General features: G+C 45.1%; 1 protein-coding gene across 1 annotated transcript in view; it reads left to right on the top strand.

Annotated features, from left to right (window-relative positions):
• Window positions 1-13,721, top strand: part of PRR5 (proline rich 5) — a 69,527-nt gene extending 55,806 nt beyond the window's left edge. The window contains exons 8-9 of the mRNA XM_086466199.1: window positions 10,153-10,291; window positions 13,171-13,721. Of these exons, the coding sequence (XP_086322325.1) occupies window positions 10,153-10,291; window positions 13,171-13,721 (690 nt within the window). The remainder of the gene's footprint in view (window positions 1-10,152; window positions 10,292-13,170) is intronic.
• The last annotated feature ends 5,645 nt before the right edge of the window (window positions 13,722-19,366 follow it).

Genomic DNA, 19,366 nt, shown 5'->3' with positions numbered 1-19,366 from the left:
ACCTACATGAGCTTCCTGATTTTGTGTTGGTGCCCAGGGAGTTTCTGCAGGGGGTGTAAGAGTGAGCTCTTTGAGTTTTTCAGTAGGGTGTTGTGCATGTCAGCTGAAGATGGAGTAAATGTGAGTGGAAGACTCCCACGATGGTGCTCCACGGTGCAGTAAGAGCAGTAGCTCTGAACAGCTGTGCACAGCTTTGACTGGGCAACAGCTGCTGCTCCAAGAGCCACTGTGGTCTCCTCCAAAGCATGAGCCTGGGTAGGCTTGGTCAATGAAAGTGCCACAGTGCCAAAAATTCTGCACACCTGGGGACCACTCCTGAAGCCTCTTCTCAACCAAGTAAACCATAATGTAACTTTGCTGCCATAGGTTTGTGGGAGGGCATTGCAAGATCAGTAAAAAATTAGATGATTAGCTATTAGATGATATTAAGTATGTGCATGTATCTATTCAAAGGAAGATGGAGGGATGCAGACCTCAATCCAGAATGTGACCCATTGCATAACTAGGAGCACATGCTGTGCCACCAGTGGTGCATATGTGGCAAGGACTGGCGGCCCATTTATCCCCAATTCCTTCTCACAGTGATTTCATGTCTGTCCTGAGACCAGGTTGCTCTGTATTGCTTCAAGTTTTAGAAGACTAGTTGTGATGCAATGAAAGGTGTTACATGCATCAAAGTGGGATAACAAATAGTCATGGCCTGTAAGGGCACTGGTTTCTAAATCTCTTAAAAGCAAGGCTGTTGCTATCTCTTTCACTAAAATAAGAAGCAGATCTTGCCGTTTATGTGGTCACCAGGGTGTGCACTGCAGTCTGCACACCCCTATCAATTTTCCACCAGCAGTGTTGGCTGAGTAATGTGTGTTTTCACTATACATATTATTCTGTGTCTGCCTTGTGGTACATCTTGTGACTTTTAATTTCAGCTTTCCCTGGGAGTAGTTAGGCAACTATTATTATCCAGTTTTTGTCAGATTATCGCCACTGCGTGTGTGTTTCTTTCAGCCATATTGATCTGACTTGTTGCCAGTTAAAAAAAAGAAATGTGGTTCTTAATGCGTTTTTCTTTCCTCCAAGGAATCTGCTGTTTTCATGCAGAAAAGTTAGATTTCTTAGCTGTTTTCTTGCGGGGTTAAGACAGGGCAGTATGTGAGGCCAGGACCTCACTTCGCGTGTGGGCCTGACCCTGTGAACGCTTCTGGCAGCCGCATTTCCTTTCACGTAGCACCAGGTCAGGACTGCTTCAGCAGGTGGTAGGTCACAGCTTCTTGTGGTGGAGCAGGGTCCAGGCCAGCCATCAAGTTATGCCCCAGTGGCCCGAGGCTGAGGACGCTGCAGCAGACTGAGGTTCCGGGTGTGTTATTAGGCCATGAGCTGACCAGACACAGCCGCTTCCTGTCCCATGGGCAGAGGACTTCGCTCTTCTGGAACATCAAGACACCAAGAGTAATGATTGCTGAAATTACTTCATTAAATAATCCAGAAGTCTGGCTTTTACTCCTTTCTTTCCTGAACCCAGAAGTCGGTAACCCAGAATCTAGTTTGTGGCTGTTCCTGCTTGGTGTCTGCTGCGGTAGAGCTTCTCCCACGTCAAGCACCAAGACATGCTGTGCCTCCCTCAGCACCGTGTCCTCTTAGCAGGGTGCTGGGCTGGGGTCCAGAAGGCCTGTTTGCTTTGCCTGCCCTTACCTGGAGGAAGACAGATTTTTTTAATTTATGTTTTATTTTACTCTGTTCTGGTTTATTTCTCATTTAAAAGCTATCCAGCAGTTTGTCAGTTGAAACAGAAGGCAGTCTTTTGCACTAGTAACTTACTCATGTAAACATGCTTATCAGCTGAATAATTAAAGCTAAAGTTGAGTGCTACATCATTTAATTGATGACCAGTGTATACTTCAGCACATCTATAATGGCAGGTGGGCATGAAGTAGTTCCCACCGTTACATCCAGTTGTTAGGGTACACTTAGATACTGGAGATATCTTTTAATGTATAATTTATTAGGTAAATGGTCCTATAATACTCTGTGCTAAAAAGGGAATTGAAAAGCAACTGAGTGATACTACCATTTCTAGATGTTACTAGCGGAGGGTGCTATTAGTCAGAACTTGAAACTGTAGAGGACCTGTGACCTTTTATAAGTACTCACCAAAATACTAAGTTACTGCTGGTCAGTTAAAAGCAGTTTGGTGTTTAATAGTGGTTTATGATTATTTTCAGACGCAGATGAGTGAGGACTTACCTGGGGCAACTTGCAGTTGTTCAGCCAGAGCTGAAGCAGCCTGCGGTGAAAATGAGTACAAGGAGGCTCATACAGCAGAAGAGCTCAGCAGATGACACGGGGCTTGCCCAGGGCTTGAAAGGAACTCAGAATGGATGTGGGCTATTATGAAACAGCAGATGTCAAGGGGATGAATCAAAGGGTTAAAATGAAAGGAATCAGGCATGAGAGAGTGATGGCCACATGGAGATCCAGCTAAGACACAGAAGCGCAATAATGAGCCAAGCATCAACGAAAAGGGTAGCAAAAAGAACAGCCAGCAGCTAGGTTTATTTCTAGCCTCTTGGCATGCGTGAGACATCCCTTTGAGGTGTGCCTGATAGCCAGAGGACATGAGAGCTTTAGCTGTAGCTCTTTTGTCTCCAACTGTTGTGATTTATGTGCTCAGTTCTCTGGTATCATGCCTTGCCTGCCATTAAGAGGGCGATGCATTGCAGGATTTTTAGGGTAAGTAATTTTTCAGAATTCCCAAGATTTCAAGACGGTTGGATGAAGCGGTGAATATACCATTCTTCTGCTGGTGGCTGCTCTGCCCACCAGGAGTACTTGAGAAGAAAATGTCATCTTTGTTCTACTTAGAGCTGTGCTAGCAAGCACTTGTGAGCGGGCTGTAATTCACAGAGTGATGGGGCAGAAACCGATGCAGCCTGCTTTGTAGCCAGGAGCAGTCTCTGCTTCTAGGGCTGTGTTTTGTTATTGGTCTCCTTGGGCAGGCTATTAACAGTGGGGATTTACCACCAATTTTTGCCACCGAAACAGTGAGGTTTTGCCACCTCTTTGCCCCCTAATATAGGTAAAAAGGAGATGGGCAGCTTCACATACAGTTTTTGGTGTGAGAAGTGAGGGGTATAAGCAGCAAACGATAAACAAAACCAACTCCCTTTCTCCCACTTGCCAGGATTTCATAAGCTGGGTCTTTGGTTCCAAAGATGTCCTGCATCTGCTCACAGGAACGTGGGAAGCCTAAAACTCTGCATCCTAATTGAGCTCGGCTGTCTAATGAGACATATTGGGCCATCAAGCAGCCCAAATAGTTTTTCATGGATGTGACTGTCTTTGGGGATTGCTTCACGTCTGGGTTTTTTACCAGAGCCTGAGGAAATGAAACAGCCAACACCAGGTGAAAAGTGGTGGGAGGCAGATGATTAATTTCTGGGCTCCTTTGCAACTCGCAGCCTGAACGCCTCCCTGATGGGCTGGGCTTGGCGCAGCCAGGTTTGTGGTCATTCTAGAGCATTTGTTTGGAAGTGCTGATACTACCCGGTTATATTTCAGGTGTCTTTTTTTTTTATCAAAAGTTAAAGGATTTCAGTTGTGGTGATGAATAAAAAGACAGAGCAGGAGCCTCAGGGAGTGTGCAGCGATGACTGCCTCATTGCACGGGGACAGAGGCTGCAGGCAGGCTCGCGTCTTACACCAGGTTGGATCGATGGCAGGTCTACCCGCCTGCGTGCCACTTCACTGCCTATGAAGAGCAGGATGTTAAAAATGAATATAATAGGATATAGAAATAAAGAGTTATGACTGTGGTTATTTTATTGCCATGGTAAAATAAAGCAAGGACATTTGATAACTTCTTTTTTAAGAAAACTTGTGGCAAATATTACCAAAATAGAATTTAGGTGTCTGGCAGCTGTGCAAGTCATGTAGCCTGTGCTTTGATACAATGTTGATAATGGCTTAATAGTATTTTTTCTTAAAATGCATGTTCATTAAAAAAATCTTCAAAGCAATCTTTCTTTGTTGTACAGTGTGCAAAAAGTCAAAAGTAATAAACCTTAGCCTTAGGCAGGTATTAAGGTTGTGTTTGAGGAGGACTCTTCAAGTCCTTAAATGCCTGCCTGAAGTGGCCTCTACTTTAGGACCACTTTGAGGCTTCCAGAAGTCCTGTATATTGACAAAGGAGGCTGTGGCCTTACATGGGGTTACACAAGCCCCAGCTATTCTTCTGAACGCATCTGTTTATTCACAGTGCCGAAAGACAAATTTATTCTTTTCTCTTTGCTGTCCCAAGCCCTTCTGCCCTTTAAAAGCTCAGTAGGAGTTTGTGGTTAACATGATATTAACAGGGATGGAAACCTGAGCAGTTCGGTCTGTCCGTTCTCGCTGGAATGACCTACGGTTTTGACTCGTGGGGTTTTGCTCCCAAACACGAGTGTTTTGTTCCAGCAACGTATTCGAGTGCAGTAATGGGGGAAATGCATGTGGCCGGTGCCACGGTTCAGCAGATGGGGAGGTAACTTCATGAAGTAGCTGTCTCAATAACCTGTAGTCTTTAGGGTATGTGGCCCTTCTGGGAGTGCTTACAGATTTACGTATCAAAAATAGTAGTGCACAGGGTCCTTTTAATGTGTTTGAACTACTGTATACAATTCTCTGTTTCTGAATGATTTAATTACGAGTTAATGAAGTAAGGGACTTGGATACTGTGTTACATGCAGAAATACATGTCTCTGTTCTTGATGCTGGGTACAGACCTTATCCATTTGCAATGGTATTCACATATTCAGGACTCGAATCTCCATTATCCATGCCTTGAGAGTAGGACAGACTTTTGTCATAATATTATATTATAATCTTTCAGAAGATAATGAGGTGACTTTTGTTGTGTTTCAAAACAGTGTGACCAAGATGAGGGTTTGATCCAGCAGCTACGCTGATCTGGAAGTACTAAGATACTTGCAGCTATTTGATATTGAGCTATTTTGGCCCTCAATTGAGAAATAAATAGGTCAGTCAAGGCCTTTGAAAGGTATTTAATAGATACATCTCACACTTGCAGAGAAGCGTGAAACTCTCCTGCTAAAATGAAATTGGTTCCTGAAAGGTCACCGTTATCTTTTAAAGTAAGTTTTTGCATGTCTGCGGAGCAAATACTGCATTAAAGACAAGGGTAGAGTCTCTGTTTTACTGATAATGCTCCAAGTTTTCTTTTTTCCTCCAAATTACGATAGAGCTTCCTGCAAGCTAAGCAGCCATTGCTTTATTGCTATATAGTGACATACCAAACTAGTAAAGCGTCAAGCAGTAAGTACAAGAAGAACCATGAGCTGCCAAAATAACAGGAAATTGTTTTTTTTATTATTTTATTGGTAACTTTTAAGTCCTGCCATCAGTTTTTCAGAAACGATTGTGACATAGATAACAACCACAAGCTGGCTGTACTCTAAAGTTAATTTTGCCTTTATAAGCACAATCACTTAGAAATTTGGGAAAGGGTCTAAAAAGGACTTCATATATCTTTAAGTATATATAGATATCCATGTAGACAGATGTATAGATGTCTATACATGTATATTTTGAAAGAGCCCAGCGTAGAGCCACAAAGGTGATTAAGGGGGTGGAACATCCCCCTTACGATGAAAGGCTGAGGGAGCTGGGTCTCTTTAGCTTGGGGAAGAGGAGACTGAGGGGTGACCTCATTAATGTTTATAAATACATAAAGGGTGAGTGTCAGGAGGATGGAGCCGGGCTCTTCTCGGTGATGGCCGATGACAGGACAAGGGGCAACGGGTGCAAGCTGGAGCACAGGAGGTTCCACACTAACATAAGGAAAAACTTTTTCACTGTGAGGGTGACAAGAGCACTGGAACAGGCTGCCCAGAGAGGCTGTGGAGTCTCCTTCTCTGGAGACATTCAAAACCTGCCTGGACGCGTTCCTGTGTGACCTACTCTGGGTGGTCCTGCTCTGGCAGGGGGGTTGGACTGGATGATCTTTCGAGGTCCCTTCCAACCCCTAACATTCTGTGATTCTGTGTGATCTATCTATCTATATTTACATATAGATATATGAAGCACTTTGCTCCATCCTAAACTCCCACCAGAAGTGCTTTCATACTGAATCTGGTGTCACGCAAACAAGTGATTTCACATCTGGCACAATGGATGGGGTGTAAACCTCTGGCGTAGAGAAGAGTTTAAATGCACCCTTGAGGCTGGCACCTAAAGCAAAACAGAAGCTTCCCCCAGCCTGCTAAAGCTGATCTGCTTTAGGAGGTCTCCATCCGTCCCCTTGCAGCTCCTTGCCCCCCTCAGCCCCATACAGTGCCGAATTACTGTACGCTCTGAAGTGATGTTTGCACGCTGCTGTGGTAACAAGAGTTGGCAGGTCAGTTACCATTTCAGACCCCTTCTCTAACCCAGCTACACTGGATACTAGTGTCAGTGAGGCAGTAAGAGCTGGGACTCTGCAGCCCCACCAGGGCCGCGGGATTTGCCAGCTGCTGCAGCCCCGTTGCTGTGGGCTTGCTGTTCCCCACACCTCGCTCCTGGCTGCCCCAGAGGCACCGATGCCACAGCAAGCACCCCTCAGCTGACCTTCAGCTGCGTCAAGGGCAGCACCAGCCACGCCTGGGGTTCACTGAAGAAGTGACATTGGAAGAACTGCAGAATTGGAAAGCCCCGCTTTCTCAGAATAAGGTTGTGGGGCACCCCTGCTCTGTTACTACCTTTGGTGTATCTCAGCTAACCTGTTGTGGGCTCATGTATGAACCTGCAGCTACCTTCTACCTGGGCCGTGATCTTAAAAGCTCATGAAGAGGAGCAAAGGCTGCTTTACACCCCATGACCCAACCTTTGACAGCCTACAGCCCAGACTTTGGGGTCAGGACACTTCCCAGCCGTGTCATGTTGACACAGATGCAGCAAGGACCAGCTGGCTCTGGGTCAGGGGACATTTGGCTTGGTGTGGGGCACATAGTGACTGCAGCGTGGTGCTGCTCTGCCCCTGGGCAGGGGCTGTGGCCAGGCAGAGGTGGCTCCAGCTTGCTCTGAGCCTGCAGACACTCCTCTGGGCCACTCAGGCTGGGCTAATTCATAAATAAGTGATGGCGTCGTTCAGGTCATATGGAATGTTTACGTTTGGAAAGCTGAGATAGTCCTTGCGGAATATTGGGATGTATTGTATTTGGTTAAATAGAGGCCTGGAGGATGTTTGTCACTGACTAACACAGCAGAAAGAAATGCAGGAAAGACAGTTACAAGTTCAGGACATGCTCTGCAGCCTGTTACGCTCCTGCTCTCACAGAATCTCCACACTGAGAAAATGGTTTAAGGGAACTGCCCCATCGGGCAGCTGCAGGAAGGCCTGGAACAATGGCCAGCGCAGGAAGGATGTCGCAGGTGGGTGCGGCACGTTTGTGCCAAGGTGCAGAGCAGAAGAGAAGTTGCCACAGCTCCAGCAGACACCAGATATTTTAACTTTTCAGTCAGTATGTTTTGAAAAGCATCCCGTGGATGACTGCAGAGCTGAGGAGTAAGACTGCTGGCAGGCTGTGTTAATGCTGGGTGGTTTTACACTGTAAAGGTGATATTTTATGGCCTCTTCACTTCAAAGGTGAGAAGTAAAAGAGGCTGAAGTGAAAAGGGGAGTGGAGATTAGCACTGCTTTTGGGAGATTAGGAGTGAAGGTTGAGGGCAAGACTGAAGAAAAGCTGATGCAAGGGGTTAGGGAGTTCGGATTTTGAGAGAAGAGGGTGTTTCTTGGGAGCAGTGGGCTGATGGTCTCTCTAGGCACAGCAGCTGCAGGGCAGCAGTGGTGGGGATGAGGCGAATCTGTGCCCCAGCACAGCTGCTCCCCAGCCCCATGGTGGAGGGGTGGCACAGCAGCTGGAGCTTGGAGGTCGAGTCTCGATCCTCTCAGCTCACCCCAGGCGTCTACCCCAACCCAACAGAGCTGCTGGAAGCCTCCGTGTATCCCTGCCAGAGCAGCAATTAGTGCAGAATACAGCTCAGGCTTTTGAGGTGTACATCAGGGAAGAAGGAGTGTATAGCAGAACAGATAATTCACAACCAAGAGGGAAATCAAAAGAACTTTTCAGGCACGTGAGGCTAATAGGAAACCAGGCAGTGTTAAGATGCCACTGAGCAAGGACACTTTTTTTGCTCATACACTGTTGCGGTTCTGCTACCGGTAGGAGTTACTTCGTGGTCAGCATGGTACTAGTCAGTTACTGGGTTTCGTTTTCCACAGTTGATATTCAGCTACCCTCTTTCACGAGTATCAAAGCTACTTAAGTGGCAGAAAAGTAAATAAAGCCTTACCACAAAGTCTGTGCATAAGCAATGCTAAATATCACTGGCTTTTGCCACTACTATTATATATCACATTTAGGAGACCAGTTCCAGAGGTAACTGGTGTGGGAGCGTGGAGCAGATGGCCTAACACGCTGTCCTTTGCCAGTGGGTTATGAGCTTGATACGATCGTGAATACGTAGTAAGGTAGCAGGCACGTTGCCCTTCTGAGGGCTGAAAAGGTCTTGGCTAAATCCCAGCAAGACAGAAGGGCAAACCTCAGAGCAGATCTCACCATGGTAAAAATTGAGACCCTTCCTTCTGTTATTTGAAACATTTTCTCTGATGCAGGCCAACAGTGACTTGGAAATAATACGTACACCTTCACTAAGTCTTCTGAATTATTCCTAGGTTATTTTTGTCTGGTTTAAATTGGTTGAATAGCTATGGGCTCATTCTGCTGTTACTTTGGTGTTTGCAAGCTTTCAGATTCACTGCATATGCCCTTGTGTTCATATTTCTATTTGTGACTTTCTCTAAGTTTCACAGGATGTAGCACATCTCCAAAGATTGCTATTCATTATTTAAAACCCACTGAACTGGAATCCAAACTCTATCCATTCTCTGTTGGCCTTTATTTATTTTCCATTCATAAACTTCTATCGAGTAACGCCAGGCGGCATTCAGGCAGCGCGGCAGCCAAGAGGTGAAGTAAGCCATTCACAAACACGTCGCAGGCTGATAGTCACCCGTAGACACTGGTTGGTGAATCATACTGAGCAGCGAATACATCCTGAACATCAGGATCCTTTCTCATGCTGAAGGAAGTGTTGCAATTTTACTCATTTGATCTGTGTGTTGCTCTCTGGAGGCTTTCATCCCAACATGTTTCTTTTTACAACAGTTCAGGGATGTATTACGAAATCTGGAATTCTGCTAAATTCAAGCAGACTTCTTGCTGAGTGTGACATTTAGGATCTTAATTCTGCAACAAGATATGGCAAACATATGGCCACATAGCAACACACTAAAATGTGAATTTACTTCAGGTTGCAAGAAGAATCCTACCCATGAGTATCCAGGGCTCTGCTTGGATAACGCAGGAGCACGCACAGTGCAGCTGTAAGTGGAGGGAGACTGCAGCTACACAGGGTTTTCCTGTCACCTCTGCAGCCTTATAAGCCCATTTGTGGGTGGAAGTGCAGAGTTACAGCCAAGGGCAAAAGATTTTGCCTATGGGTGAATCTTACCATATTAGTTATAATGTGACTTTTGCCTGGATAATGGCAAGTGCCAGGGACAGGGTGAGGAAAGAGATATAAACCTCTTCACTATAAATATTTCTTGTTGAAAATATCCTGGAAGAAATATTTCTGGGAGTCTCAGTTTCACCCTTTTCTTAACCCTGTTTGGTATTGCTTAGATGGCAGCGACACCCTGTGGTACCAGCCGCTGGTGCAGCACTCGGCAGTAGCTCGCTCATGAAGTCAGTGAAAGATGGCAATACAAAAAAGTCCAGGGTTTCTTTTAATTCGTCTTCACAGACCGCATCCTCCCTGAGTGCCTTTGCACTTGCAGGCATTACCTTTCTGGATTTAAATGTCCTGGAAGTAGCTACTGCCTCTTTCTGAGCATTTGTGGAGTGCCTGCTGCATGGTGAGTCTCTCTGATTCCACTCACATCTCTTGGCTTTACGGGAAGAGGAATCAGCTGTAGTAACAAACCAGTATTGCATCATGGTGCATCTTTGCTACATAACTTAGTGAAAATGCTTGCTGCCTCTCTGCTTGCCTCAGTGAGCAAGGAAAGCTTGTGGTTGGAGGGGACAGTGCTCAGCTTGGGTATTTTCTCTCTTTCAGGGGGTTCACGAGTCGAAAGGTGTGACTGAAGATTATTTGAAACTGGAGTCCCTGATCCAGAAAGTCGTTTCTCCTTACTTGGGCACATATGGTCTGTATTCCAGTGACGGACCCTTCACGCACTCTTCCTGTATCTTGGGTAAGAATAACAGAGGCTCGATTTGACGCAGCATAGAGGGCTTCACCAAAACCTTGGTCCACACAGGGTCAGGGCCCACATGAGAGGTGACAGCCAGTACTATCGCAATGCAGTCAGGCTCCTTTTCTCAGGTTGTGCTCTTTGCAATGTGCAAAGTCACCGTGAAACTTGCCAGTGGCAGAAGACAAAACCAGATCATCTTAACAGTGCTCATTAATATGTGAATCTAGATTGTGCTTAGCATTTCTATTCTACCTTTTAATGAGAGAGCTTTAACACAGGATGCTTTATGGACAGTGAGAGGAAGAAGCGAGAAGCCATTTATTTCTAGAGTACTGAGTAGTGTCTGTTCATTTGTGCACAAAGATCATACAAGGCTGTTTAGAGCAGGTGAGAGTAGGAATTTGCCTTAGAGAAGACTAACCGATAAGCCTTCAAACATGTAAAAGCTTTCTGCACAGTGGAAGGTAATAAGCTGTTCTCCATCCCACTGGAGATAAGAAAAATAGAGTGGACCACACACAGCAGGGGAAATTCGATTACATGGAAGGAAGAATCTCTCATGTCACATAAACCACCTCTGGAGGCTGTGGAATCTTCACTGCTAGAGGCACTATATACATCACATTCATAGGCATCCGTAAGCATCAAGGTGGGTAAACGTGGTCCGGCCTGGTAGCAGAGGCTGAGTGACCATCTTAAGTTCCTTCCAGCTTATTTTCTATGATTCTTTGAGCTCTGAAGCATTCAGTGACTTCTGTGAAGGCAAGATTTGGCCAAGATGAAGGTCTTTTGAATATCCCACATAGTAATTCAATCTGTTGAAAATGCAAGGGGGATACTACCAGTGTAAATCAAAAAGGAAATGTGGTAGTACCTGAGTATTTTTATGTAAATACTGTGACGACCTGCTTGAATAGCAAAAACAGAGGGGAAAATAAGCTCAATTGTGTGTTTTCTATACAGTCAATTTAATCTGTTTGCTTGTCAGAAATGGTCAATAAGGTAGTTGATTTTCCCTTGAAGCTGAATGGAAAAATAGTTGTATTGCAGTAGGCATTTAAGAAACAGTTTTACATGAATAGATAGAGGCCAGTTATTTATGGAAAATGGTTCAGGATTACTACTTTGTATTCATTGCTTGCCATTAAAAGGCCACAAGCATTTAAATGGAGCCCCGAACTGAGGTTTTGTGAATACAAGCTTTTGTATGTCAGGACAGAAAAAAATGTACTCAAAGGGAATAAACTCCAGTGAAATGGATCATTAGAAAATAAATGTTGTATTTAACTTCATGACTGCATTTAACAGCATGACTGCAGAAGATAGGAAGGGTTGGCGGACCAGACACTTCCCCTTGCTGTAGTCTGGGGTGTAGATATGTAGCAGTACCCCTGAACAGGTCTTACCATAGTCAATGAACCTGGATACGAGGGACCTGAGTGCATAAATCTCTGCTGCTTTTAAACTAACACATCTAATTATGTCCAGCTATTTTGGTAGCATGATTTAAAGCTGTGACATATTGTCCTTGGGACTGGTGAGGCCACTGACCTCTTTTCTTCCCTGTTTGGCCAGCACACCCAGCCTTCCCTTCCAGCTGAGCCTTGGTGTGACCAAAAAGCCAGAGTTTCTGAGGCAGTGTAGCCCCAGGGAACCTTTTCTGTTTGCCAGGTCAAACTCCTAACAAAGTAAAAGTCTAAAAGTGAACTTGGCTCAGTTGATTTCACTGCTGAGGCAGACACAATGGCAAAATACAACCTTAAGTACAAAAACTGGCTTTTTTAGTAGTATAGCATGTGATTGGAATTTGTATCCAGGTAAGCATGTAATTATAGACAAGTATAATTTTAGAAGAGACTGGCATTTGTAAAAGAAATTGCATGGTTTGCAGGGGAACGTATACCACCGTCGTGATTTAAAGTGGACAATTTATATGCAGTGGCTGTGGTTGACTTCCAAAGTGTAACTTGATTCCCTTCTCCAGCCACGCTGCTTTCATGGGGATGGCAAAGTGAGATTAGCAGGAGGAAAGCTTCAAAAGTGAGACCTATTATTGATACCACCTTTTTTTTTTTTTAGCACAAGTGAGTCTGAGCACTGAGGTCTGGAAAAACTTTGCGTGATGGTCACTTTGGTCGCGCTGCCAGAGAGCACTCCAGCCCTAAAGCACTAGTGGCGGATCTCTGTGCTGACTTGCTGCCACCTGCTGCTCATTCTTTGGAAAGAGCCCACTTTGTTAACAGCAGCATTCATACAATCACTGCCAGACTGACTGCGGGATTGTTCCACAAAAAGGTTGCTGTGGCCCCTGCCCTCCAGTTAACATTTCCAAATACTCTTGGTGCTCTCTCCTTGTGTGGTCTCTGAACGGTGCTTTGAATCTAAGTTTTTCCAAATTACTAGTAAGAATGCCTGTCTTATTCCTCGTGCCCCAAGTTTGAAGAGACCTGATTTTCCCAGGGTGGATAGAAAAGTTAAACTTCAATTACTAGAAATTAGTGATGACCTTTGTAGCCGGAACAAGAACAGAATTGCACTTTCTGTCTTGTCTAAAGAAAGTATTTGCAATTGTATATCAGATCTCCCACAATATTTACTATTTTACTCCAGCTGCTGAAGCTGTATGAATATAAGGGAATCTCAGCTACTATTTGTAAAGATAGGCTTGGGGTCTTAATATGCTAAAGAAATACAGGAAATCTGAAGCCTGGATCTACAAAAGAAGCAAAATATATTCTTCTATAAAAGTTTCTGTCATTCAAGAAAAGCTCGTGAATATTCAGGCCTTGACTTGTCCTTTGGACACTCGTAATTATTAGTAACCACAAAAATAGGAGACTTTTTAGATATTACTCTGGATCTTTCTCTATTTACAGAGAAGCGGTTCTTCAGGCGTTCAAAATCGGGTGACATCCTCGCCAAGAACCCTGTGGTGCGATCAAAAAGCTACAACAATCCACTGCTGACGCCAGTGGCCGAGTATGAAACCGAGGGCATGGCTGCCAATGGAACAGGCATCCGAAGGCACTCCGTTTCAGAAATGACCTCCTGCCTGGAGCTCCAGGGGTACTCCAACCTCACCACCATCATGGACAACGGTTCCAAGAGCTCCATGACAACCACGAAAAGCTCGCTGTCAGGAGACCAGGAGAGGCCAAGCACCGGCTCAGTGCAATGCTCGAGCAAACTCAGCACAGTTGAGCAACAGAAAGGACTCTTCCACTCGATGGACGACCCTCATAGGTCTTTTGAGCTGGACAGGGACCCTTCCTTGATTCCAGTTCCCTCTTCCAGCCCTGAGAACATAGTGGATCAGATTTTGGAGTCGATCGACTCTGATTCTGAAGGCATTTTTATTGATTTTGGCCGAGGCTGTTCCAATTCATCAGCGTACAACGTGGACGTGAACAGACAGAGCATCATGTGAAGGACATTGGGAGACAAACCTTGGATTTTAATATTATATGTGAAAGTTACTAATGCATTGAGTCAGATTTACGGGCAAGCTATATATGTCTAGGGCAGAACCTCTGCTGTAGGTCATCACAGCTGTACTGAAGTACACGAACACAAGTTTGCAGTAGGTAGGAATCTGCTGCAAAGGGGAAGAAACTCCAGCCACTTCTCCCTGTCCCTGTCACTCTGCAGCCAGATTTCCTGTTGTCCTTATAAACTTAGGGGTTCACAAGCTGACAGGTGTCTGGCAGAATGCTGTTAGTGCAGCTGGCACTGTTCCTTCAGTAAAACAGCCTGGCAAACAGCTGCGTTCACTTTTAATTTTCTCAAGAGATTTCCTGTAGACAGCAGGTTGTTCTCTGAACTGTAACACCTCAGCCAGAGTGAGAACGTATCCTTTTTTTTTTTTAAAAAAAAAAAAAGACCAAAAAACCCCAAAAGCTGTGGGCCTTTGGGCCACAGAATACAGTGATAAAGAAGTCTTTTAATCTTTTTCTTGTACATCTTGTATGCACTTCTTTGCCTAATGGTGAGTTAGAGTTCTTGAGGAAAGGCAAATAAAACAGAAGTGTGCTACCTGATGTCAGGCGATGCCTCATGTCTCGTGTTCTGTTTCACAGCCAGTACCTTGTATCTGTGAGAGAGTTGTCTTGAAACTGGCTTTTAAGGCCATGTTAATCTGCTTTGAACGTGGCACTTCCAAGAAATCTGTGCAGTGTTGACTCCTGGAGCATCCATTGTATGGAGAGATTCCAGCAGAATTCAACTTACTCATTTCCTAAATAAATAAAAATACAGCCTCTCGGTGGAAATCCTCATTATATATTTATATTCTTGAAAAATACAATAATGGATGTATTGTCAATTATGTATTGATATTTGGGGAGCGTGAACCTTGCAGCTCTTCTCATCCTGAGCACTCCCAGCTCTTTGATTCTCCCTCGCAGTAACATGGTGTTGTAAGAGCTGTGTCAGTAGTGTTACAGAGGATTGATGCACATGATACTAAGGTGAAGTAGAAATCCTGATGCATGATAGATTTTTTGATCAGGTTGTTTTACAGTGAAGAAACAGCTGCTTCAGGTTCTGGAGGAGAGAGTCAGTTGGTAACTCCTGAGCGGCTCAGCAGAGACCGGTCATCAGTTCAGTCTGGCAGCACCTGGCATTTAGCTCAGATGTTCAAGGACTCTTCAGCATCACTCTGCACTTGCACTGCTGACCCCAGCATTCACCAAACTCTTCCCAAGGTTTTGATTACATTTCTAGACTCAAGGCCCCACTTCTGATACTTAATTTCCTTTGGCCTCACCACTTGATCTTTTGGAAACTGTTAGCCACTGCCCTGCTTCACCGCTGGAGATTTCAGCTTCCAGGTAGATGTGCAGGCTCCCCATAACACAGAGATTTGAGAACCTCAGAAGCCAGCTGAGGAAGGAGCCCCATAAATGAGGCAGGGGGTTGGTGTCTGTTTTGCTTCTTTTTGTTTGGCGTGTTCAGCTGTGCAGCCTCCCCTATAAGCAGGCGCATAAGTTAGGTCATACCTAAAAGTTTCTTTTACACAGAGATAAATAATTGCTTCTGTGTCCCAACAGTCTCAAACCTAACAGCCAGGGAGCACACCTGGATGGGACCACCCGATGTGGGGTAGAGTCAGTGCAGAGGGACTTAAGACCAATTTGCAGAAACGCAAGGGCAGCAGAACATACCCTCAGCACAAGCAACCCTGGTGCCTGGGGGGATCTTTGAGGTCCAGTAAGTGAAACGGCCTAAGATGCAGGCGCCTAACCAGCCCTCTGGGTGTGCAACTAAAAGTTGCAGATTATCAAGTCACCCATTTGGCCACTTCCTGGTGATGGCGATGCTTGTGCAGTGCTGCCTATGTGCCCCGCGGCACACCCGGGAGTACTCCACTCCCCACGGGGCTGAGTATGTTGGCAGCTTGCTCACATCTGAGGTTTATCAGGTTCCTACCAACTGGTCGGTGCCACCAAGGGGTGTTTGCCCACCCTTTCCTAGCTCGGGGGCATGGTGAGCCCACAGTCTCAAAGCACATTTAATGCCACACTTGGCCCGGCGCAAACCACAGGGGAGAGAGGAGATCTCACTGAACTTGGATCCAATATGTGACAGGATCAGCGATTTCCAAAACTGTCCTAAAGTGGTTGTTACAAGCCCCCATGCTGGCGCCCTCAGCTTCCACCCTCGTTCTTTCTGGCAAACGCTGTTCTGTTTCCTGAATTATTGTTGAGGTTGGAGAAAAAGATTATCCACAGCCTTGTTCTAAGAACACAGTGCGGGGGAGGAAAAGATACATTCAAACCTCTTCAAGAAAATTTTTAAAATATGGTAGATCAAGGCCTCTGCACACCTTCTTCCTTTAGGGAACATTAAATGTAATAAGAATCGTAAGCTTACTTAATTACTGGGGAATATTTAAGCACAGTTTCAACTAGAAAAAGGGACTGCTAGGACCCTTCCCACCTGGTGTGGTGGCGAACTAACCTCTTCCACTTTGCATGCATGGAGCTAGTGAATGCAAATCCTCTTCTGGCTGTTTTTAAAGGCTGTTTTAGGCTGTATTTTAAAGGCTGTTTAAAGGCTACCTCAGAAAATCTCAGAGAGAAGCGGGATTTAGGAAAACAGTCTTGTCTTCGGTGTTTCCTCTTGGGCAAGGCAAGCAGCCTGGCACGTCTTGTAAAAGCCTGTTCTTGGACACTTTGCCTTCTCACATGTGCTGTGTGGGGAACTGGCTACCCTGGAGCATTGTAGCATTGCAGCCCAGCACTTCCAATCTAGCTTTTACATTTCCCTTTACACTTAAAATGGGCTCCTTAAGGTCAAATCTCTAGCAGCAGAAAGATCTAATGTAGGCTTTCATGAGCAGCATGTACACCCTTCAGGAGATACAGACCAAGGCCCGTTCACCAGCACCACATTGAAGGAAGGGCAGAAAAGCAAAGCAAAACCCAGCCCAGCCCTGCCCCCAAAACTGTGATTACCAGCTGCGATAGCGTTGAATGAGTATTTAAGGAAGTTGTGGTTAGCCCTGGTGGGATTCAGTACTTGTTAGGTGTTGAGATGATTTGTGAGTGCTGCCAAGCTGAAGGGCTTATGCTGATCCTTTTTGGGATAAAGAGGCTCTCAATTGTCTTTAGTTAAATAAGTTAACCTGATAATGCTGTAATGGAACAGGCTGAGCTCTGCTATTGTGGTTTAGAGCTTGCTGACCTAAACTTGCCTCTCTGCTAGCAAATGTGGTATTCACAAGAGTGTTTTGTTTGCTATGCTAAAGCTTTTCTACTGGGGTGATGGCTAAAGAAGGAGCAAATGCATTCTGACTTTGAGGGTTCAGTTTCAGGGCTATTTTTTGATTAAAGAAAGCATCATGAACTCAGCAGGCTTGCTATGAAGAGCCTGAAAATCTGGTGAGGGTTAAGATCGCTACTGCAATGGTGATAGGGTGGTATTTTGTCTCTCCTTCAAGTTTATGTTAAAATGTGCAGGCAGATATGACGGTAAACTGAAAAACTAGGTGTGGTGGTCTAGCTAATTCCTATGAAAGCCACCACCTCTGTGGTCCTCAGAGATTAAGTTTCTAATTCACTCATTCCCCAAGAAGTAGCATAGAATCATATAATATTTTGGGTTGGAAGGGACCTTGAAAAGCCATCTAGTCCAACCCCCTGCGGTGAGCAGGGACACCTTTAGATAGATCAGGCTGCTCAGAGCCCTGTCCAGCCTGATCTTGGATGTTCCCAGGGGTGGAGCACCTACCACCTCTCTGGGCAATCTGTGCCAGTGTTTCAGCACCCTCATTGTAAAAAATTTCTTCCTTGTATCTAGTCTAAATCTACCCTTTTTTAGTTTAAAACCATTCCTCCTTGTCCTACTGCAACAGGCCTTGCTAAAAAGATTGCCCCCACCTTTCCTGCAGGCCCCCTTTAAGTACTGAAAGGCTGCAGTAAGGTCTCCCCAGAGCCTTCTGTTCTCCAGGCTGAGCAACTCTAACTCTCTCAGCCTGTCCTCACAGGGGAGGTGCTCCAGCCCCCTGATCATTTTTGTGGCCCTCCTCTGGACTTGCTCCACCAGGTCCATGTCTTTCTTGTGCTGAGGACTCCAGAGCTGGACACAGTACTGGGGCATGACTGGGGGCACTGTGTACTCTGCAGAAAGATATAGGTGGAGTTACGCTCTAGCTCTGTACTTTGAGCCTTTGTGCAGGTCTGGTTTGTAGTTGCAAGATCATTTGTGTGAATGTGCAAGGTGCAGAGGGGCACGGGGTCAGACATAGCTGTGGGAGTACAGACCACGCGAGTGATGCTGCGCCAGGTGTGTGCAGGCAAAGCCCAGTGTTCAGTGGCTTTAAATGCTGCGCAGATGTGAGACTACCCTAATTTGTGATCCTTCTACTAGTAATCCTAATGCAGATGAGTCAGGGATGTGGTCTTCTTAGAGACAAATCGTGGAGTCATTACAAAGGAAAAATGCGTATCAAAGAGAATAGTGCGGGTTCTTGCCGAAGTATATTTATGAAGTGATGCTTTTAGCTTTCAAATGCTGCTAAATGGCAGTGTCCCAGTGCACCAGTGGTACTCAAGCTTTGTCCCTAAGGGGGCATTCTCAGTATGCCAGTTATTCCTCTCCACCCTTCCTTTGTTATGTTAAACTGTGGCATTTGATATCCTAATCCAAAAATCAAAAGCTCTCTGCTCTTTCCCTGGTTGGGATGGGTTCCAAAACCTTATGAGGGATAATACAAAGCTGCAGATAGCACTTAAAGCTCTTGTCATCTGGCACTGCAGGGTGAACATTATGCAAGCAAAAGGAACTGGGAGACTGACCTAATGAACAGCTGCTGAGCTCTGTGGAGAAGTAATACAGCTCCCTGGGGCACAAGTGGAAATAGCAGAATAATTGGCTGCAAATAATGCTGCCCAAATAGAGGGCGCTTTTTTTTTTTTTTTTTTTTGGTAGAAATGGGGAAAATTACTTTCCATTATTCAATTAGCTCCTGGCAAGCTGTTTTTGATAGTGCTTTTGACTAAAATGCACTTGCTGACCATCAGAACCACTCAGCTATGGTGACAGAAGAGCTATGGGGCACCTTCTTCTAGGGTCACCATACAGACCTGTGAGCATATGAAAATCTCTCTAAAGTGCTGGTTAGAGATTTATGGATTGCCCCTTTACTAGGATAATATGCTGTAAGAATGTCTTGGAAATAAAAGTGTCAGAAAGCCCTTACTATTATTTTTGAGCTCTGGTCTGCAAAGTTGTGACTGTCATTCCAGAACTTTTCTCCAAGTACCAAAATCTGGAGGCAGGGAGGAGAAACCCAGATCTCAGTCAAGCTGGCAGTGCTGCAGTTAACATGTAGCCATTTTAATAATACATAAATCCTTGCTTCCATGCTCTCCAGGACAATAAAATGCTTGGTTTGCAATTGAAGTCTTGTTTGCACCTTTCCATTAAGGAAAACGTACACTTCTAAAAGGAGAATAAATATATTTTGCCTCAAAGAGCCTTCTAACATCCCTTTCTTCTCATGTAGTGTGGTAGCAACAGCAGCAGATTGCTGTGCTCCGTGGTTTGCAAGTTCCTAGACTCTTCTTCCTT

This window comes from Leptosomus discolor, chromosome 1 (assembly GCF_034619465.1).
Source record: "Leptosomus discolor isolate bLepDis1 chromosome 1, bLepDis1.hap2, whole genome shotgun sequence".
Lineage (NCBI taxonomy): Eukaryota > Metazoa > Chordata > Aves > Leptosomiformes > Leptosomidae > Leptosomus > Leptosomus discolor.
This window is presented reverse-complemented; position numbering and strand designations above follow the sequence as displayed.